This window comes from Engystomops pustulosus, chromosome 10 (genome assembly GCF_040894005.1).
Source record: "Engystomops pustulosus chromosome 10, aEngPut4.maternal, whole genome shotgun sequence".
Classification (NCBI taxonomy): Eukaryota; Metazoa; Chordata; class Amphibia; order Anura; family Leptodactylidae; genus Engystomops; species Engystomops pustulosus.
In genome coordinates, this window is record NC_092420.1 from 2,422,036 (window position 1) to 2,428,035 (window position 6,000).

At 56.1% G+C, this 6,000-nt stretch overlaps 1 protein-coding gene across 2 annotated transcripts in view; it reads left to right on the forward strand.

Moving 5' to 3' along the window:
* Window positions 1-5,798, forward strand: part of LOC140104438 (metabotropic glutamate receptor 2-like) — a 30,225-nt gene extending 24,427 nt beyond the window's left edge. For both annotated transcript variants that reach the window (XM_072127980.1, XM_072127981.1), the window contains exon 4: window positions 5,494-5,798. In XM_072127980.1, the coding sequence (XP_071984081.1) occupies window positions 5,494-5,525 (32 nt within the window). In that variant the 3' untranslated portion in view covers window positions 5,526-5,798. The remainder of the gene's footprint in view (window positions 1-5,493) is intronic.
* The last annotated feature ends 202 nt before the right edge of the window (window positions 5,799-6,000 follow it).

Here is a 6,000-nt window from a genome sequence, read left to right on the forward strand (position 1 = left end):
GAGCAGGGGTCCCAGGCCAGAGGTGTAGAGGGTGAAGAGCAGGGGTCCCAGGACAGAGGTGTAGAGGGTGAAGAGCAGGGGTCCCGGGACAGAGATGTTGAGGGTGAAGAGCAGGGGTCCCAGGCCAGAGGTGTAGAGGGTGAAGAGCAGGGGTCCCAGGCCAGAGGTGTAGAGGGTGAAGAGCAGGGGTCCCAGGCCAGAGGTGTAGAGGGTGAAGAGCAGGGGTCCCAGGCCAGAGGTGTAGAGGGTGAAGAGCAGGGGTCCCGGGCCAGAGGTATAGAGGGTGAAGAGCAGGGGTCCCAGGCCAGAGGTGTAGAGGGTGAAGAGCAGGGGTCCCAGGACAGAGATGTAGAGGGTGAAGAGCAGGGGTCCCAGGACAGAGGTGTAGAGGGTGAAGAGCAGGGGTCCCGGGACAGAGATGTTGAGGCTGAAGAGCAGGGGTCCCAGGCCAGAGGTGTAGAGGGTGAAGAGCAGGGGTCCCAGGACAGAGGTGTAGAGGGTGAAGAGCAGGGGTCCCAGGCCAGAGGTGTAGAGGGTGAGGAGCAGGGGTCCCAGGACAGAGGTGTAGAGGGTGAAGAGCAGGGGTCCCAGGAAAGAGGTGTAGAGGGTGAAGAGCAGGGGTCCCGGGACAGAGGTGTAGAGGGTGAAGAGCAGGGGTCCCAGGCCAGAGGTGTAGGTGGAGAAGAGCAGGGGTCCCAGGACAGAGGTGTAGAGGGTGAAGAGCAGGGGTCCCGGGACAGAGGTGTAGAGCAGGGAGAGCAGGGGTCCCAGGACAGAGGTGTAGAGGGTGAAGAGCAGGGGTCCCAGGCCAGAGGTGTAGAGGGTGAAGAGCAGGGGTCCCAGGAAAGAGGTGTAGAGGGTGAAGAGCAGGGGTCCCGGGACAGAGGTGTAGATGGAGAAGAGCAGGGGTCCCGGGACAGAGATGTAGAGGGTGAAGAGCAGGGGTCCCAGGAAAGAGGTGTAGAGGGTGAAGAGAAGGGGTCCCAGGCCAGAGGTGTAGAGGGTGAAGAGCAGGGGTCCCAGGAAAGAGGTGTAGAGGGTGAAGAGCAGGGGTCCCAGGACAGAGGTGTAGAGGGTGAAGAGCAGGGGTCCCAGGCCAGAGGTGTAGAGGGTGAAGAGCAGGGGTCCCAGGAAAGAGGTGTAGAGGGTGAAGAGCAGGGGTCCCAGGAAAGAGGTGTAGAGGGTGAAGAGCAGGGGTCCCGGGCCAGAGGTGTAGAGGGTGAAGAGCAGGGGTCCCAGGAAAGAGGTGTAGAGGGTGAAGAGCAGGGGTCCCAGGACAGAGGTGTAGAGGGTGAAGAGCAGGGGTCCCAGGAAAGAGGTGTAGAGGGTGAAGAGCAGGGGTCCCAGGAAAGAGGTGTAGAGGGTGAAGAGCAGGGGTCCCAGGCCAGAGGTATAGAGGGTGAAGAGCAGGGGTCCCAGGACAGAGGTGTAGAGGGTGAAGAGCAGGGGTCCCAGGCCAGAGGTGTAGAGGGTGAAGAGCAGGGGTCCCAGGAAAGAGGTGTAGAGGGTGAAGAGCAGGGGTCCCGGGACAGAGGTGTAGATGGAGAAGAGCAGGGGTCCCAGGACAGAGTTGTAGAGGGGGAAGAGCAGGGGTCCCGGGACAGAGGTGTAGAGGGTGAAGAGCAGGGGTCCCAGGCCAGAGGTGTAGAGGGTGAAGAGCAGGGGTCCCAGGAAAGAGGTGTAGAGGGTGAAGAGCAGGGGTCCCGGGACAGAGGTGTAGAGGGTGAAGAGCAGGGGTCCCAGGACAGAGGTGTAGAGGGTGAAGAGCAGGGGTCCCAGGCCAGAGGTGTAGAGGGTGAAGAGCAGGGGTCCCAGGCCAGAGGTGTAGAGGGTGAAGAGCAGGGGTCCCAGGAAAGAGGTGTAGAGGGTGAAGAGCAGGGGTCCCGGGACAGAGGTGTAGAGGGGGAAGAGCAGGGGTCCCGGGACAGAGGTGTAGAGGGTGAAGAGCAGGGGTCCCAGGAAAGAGGTGTAGAGGGTGAAGAGCAGGGGTCCCAGGAAAGAGGTGTAGAGGGTGAAGAGCAGGGGTCCCGGGACAGAGGTGTAGAGGGTGAAGAGCAGGGGTCCCAGGCCAGAGGTGTAGAGGGTGAAGAGCAGGGGTCCCAGGAAAGAGGTGTAGAGGGTGAAGAGCAGGTATCCAGGACAGAGGTGTAGAGAGTGAAGAGCAGGGGTCCCAGGACAGGGGTGTAGAGGGTGAAGAGCAGAGGTCCCAGGAAAGAGGTGTAGAGGGTGAAGAGCAGGGGTCCCAGGACAGAGGTGTAGAGGGTGAAGAGCAGGGGTCCCGGGACAGAGGTGTAGAGGGTGAAGAGCAGGGGTCCCAGGCCAGAGGTGTAGAGGGAGAAGAGCAGGGGTCCCAGGACAGAGGTGTAGAGGGTGAAGAGCAGGGGTCCCAGGACAGAGGTGTAGAGGGAGAGGAGCAGGGGTCCCAGGACAGAGGTGTAGAGGGTGATGAGCAGGGGTCCCGGGACAGAGATGTAGAGGGTGAAGAGCAGGGGTCCCAGGACAGAACCTTGGTGGACACCAGCAGAGAGGGGTTGAGGTGAAGAGGTGGTGTGAGACTGATAGACACTGAACGCCCAGTTGGAGAGGTATGAGGAGATCCAGGAGAAAGTCCGGTCAGTGATACCAAGAGAACATAACGTCTGCAGCAGAGAATGGTCTACAGTGTCAGAGGCAGAGGACAGGTCAAGGAGGAGGAGGACAGAGTAGTGATGTTTCCCTTGGCTGACAGATTGTAGTTTGTCAAGGAGCAAGTGGACGAAATCTAGATGGACATGTTGTTCCAAGTGTTTTGAAGCAAATACATCACATGCTGCCAAGTCCAATATTTGCCTTGCCCGGCTTGTGGTGATTCCAGTGACAGTACAGAGGGTACAGAAATTATTCAGACCCCCTAAAATTTTTTGCTCTTTTTTTAATTGTAGCCAAATTATAAGATCAAAGGGTCATTTTTTCCTCATTAATGTGTACTCTGTCCCCTCCCTAATGGGCACTCTACCCCCCCCCCAGCAATGGACACTCTGCCCCCCCCCCCGCCCCCAGTAATGAGCACTCTATCCCCCCAAGTAATGTGCCCTCTACCCCCCCACACACACAGTAATGTGAACTTTGCCCCATCCAGTAATGTACCCCCTGCCTCCCCCAGTAATGGACACTCTGCCTCCCAGGAATGTGTACTCTGCCCCCCGGTAATATTCACTCTGCCCCCAGTAATTTGCTCTCTGGCCCCCAGTAATGTGTCCCTGATGATAAGCATTCGGCCACTTTGCTCAGTGATGAGAAGAAGCAGCATTAGAGCTGGTGCCGCCAGGAATCTTCTTGGGAAGATGCTACAAGTTTCTTACCCCTGGATTTGAGGATCCTCTGAGGCTTTCATATGTCTTGAACTGAGGAGAGACTTCCAGACTTTGCCATAAAGCCCCGACTGCTGGAGGCTTCAGTGAAAGGTGACTCCCATCCCCCTCCTGCATCTCTGTAACTCAGCCACAGGCATCCAAGGTTCTTATTCACCTCTCACCAAGGCTCTTCTCCCACAATTGCTCAGTTTCGCTGGACGACCAGGCCGAGGAAAAGTTGTGGTCGTCCTAAAATTCTTCCTTTTATGGATTATGGAGGCCACTGTGCTCTAAGGAACCTTGAACGCTGCAGAAATTATTTTGTGACATTGGCCAGATCTGTGTCTTGCCACAATGCTGTCTCTGAGCTCATTGGGCAGTTCCTTTTATTTCATCATTCTCATGTGCTCTAACATGCAGTGTGATCTGTGGGGTGTTATATAGACAGGTGTGTGCCTTTCCTAATCAAATCCATTCAGTTTAATTAAACACAACTGGACTCTAATGAAGGAGTAGAACCATCTCAAGGAGGATCAGTAGGGATGGACAGCATGTGAGTTACATATGAGAGTCACAGCATAAGGGCTGCAATACTTATCACTAGGGGAGATTTCAGTTTTTCTTGTTTAATAAATTCGCATAAAATATCATTTCAGTATTTTGTCAAGCTAGGGGCAGAGCGCACATTACTGGGGGGCAGAGTGCACATTACTGGGGGGGCAGAGCGCACATTACTGGTGGGGCAGAGCGCACATTACTGGTGGGGCAGAGCGCACATTACTGGGGGGGCAGAGGGCACATTACTGGGGGGGCAGAGCGCACATTACTGGGGGGGCAGAGGGCACATTACTGGGGGGCAGAGGGCAAATTACTGGGGGGCAGAGGGCACATTACTGGGGGGGGCAGAAGGCACATTACTGGGGGGGCAGAGGGCACATTACTGGGGGGCAGATGGCACATTACTGGGGGGCAGATGGCACATTACTGGGGAGGAGGCAGAGGGCACATTACTGGGGGGCAGATGGCACATTACTGGGGAGGAGGCAGAGGACACATTACTGGGAGGGGCCGAGGGCACATTACTGGGGGGCAGAGGGCACATTACTGGGGGGCAGAGGGCACATTACTGGGCGGGGCAGAGGGCACATTACTGGGGGGGGCAGAGGGCACATTACTGGGGGGCAGAGGGCACATTACTGGGGAGGAGGCAGAGGGCACATTACTGGGAGGGGCAGAGGGCACATTACCGGGGGGGGCAGAGGGAACATTACTGGGGGGGCAGAGGGCACATTACTGGGGGGCAGATGGCACATTACTGGGGGGCAGATGGCACATTACTGGGGAGGAGGCAGAGGGCACATTACTGGGGGGCAGATGGCACATTACTGGGGAGGAGGCAGAGGGCACATTACTGGGAGGGGCAGAGGGCACATTACTGGGGGGCAGAGGGCACATTACTGGGGGGGGCAGAGGGCACATTACTGGGGGGGGCAGAGGGCACATTACTGGGGGGCAGATGGCACATTACTGGGGAGGAGGCAGAGGGCACATTACTGGGAGGGGCAGAGGGCACATTACTGGGGGGCAGAGGGCACATTACCGGGGGGGGCAGAGGGAACATTACTGAGGGGGGCAGAGCGCACATTACTGGTGGGGCAGAGCGCACATTACTGGTGGGGCAGAGCGCACATTACTGGGGGGGCAGAGGGCACATTACTGGGGGGGCAGAGCGCACATTACTGGGGGGGCAGAGGGCACATTACTGGGGGGCAGAGGGCAAATTACTGGGGGGCAGAGGGCACATTACTGGGGGGGCAGAGGGCACATTACTGGGGGGGCAGAGGGCACATTACTGGGGGGGGCAGAGGGCACATTACTGGGGGGCAGATGGCACATTACTGGGAGGGGCAGAGGGCACATTACTGGGGGGCAGAGGGCACATTACTGGGGGGGGCAGAGGGAACATTACTGAGGGGGGCAGAGGGAACATTACTGGGGGGGCAGAGGACACATTAATGAGGAAATAGAAGAACATTTTTGATCTTACTAATTGACTGCAATGAAACAAAGAGTGAAAACACGTTTCTTACCTCTGTGTAACCTCCATAGGCTGAGCTTATTTTTGCAGGACCAGGACTCATGGATGTTTTTGTTTTTATAGGTGCGACTGGAGAAGTTTTATTATCTCACTGAAAGAAGAAATGTCCTATCAATAGGTTAAGAGGTGGAGACCAATCATTAGCAAGAAGCATCTGCCATATTATATCCTGCATCATCCTATAAGCATGACCCCAATATCATCCCTGCATGACCTGAAGCCTGACCCCAGTCACATGACCCCGCAGTGACATCACTGGGTCATTATGACACATAGTAATCTATACATACTCTGGTATATGATGGGAGATGTATCTCGCTCCCCTGTATTAGGGCGAGGACTTATGTAGGATCCTAATAAATGTGTAACTCCGCTCATGTCCGTGTCTTCTGCCGTGTTGTTTCCGTTGTGTTCTTCATCTTCCAGTAATTTCCACTCTACATATCACGTCCCTTTCCATCCCCAGAACCGAATCCACCAGTATACGGGGAGGATGGGTCGTGAACAAGGACGTTACCTTATAATAATTATCTGTATTTCTATATCACCATCATATTCCATAGCTTTACA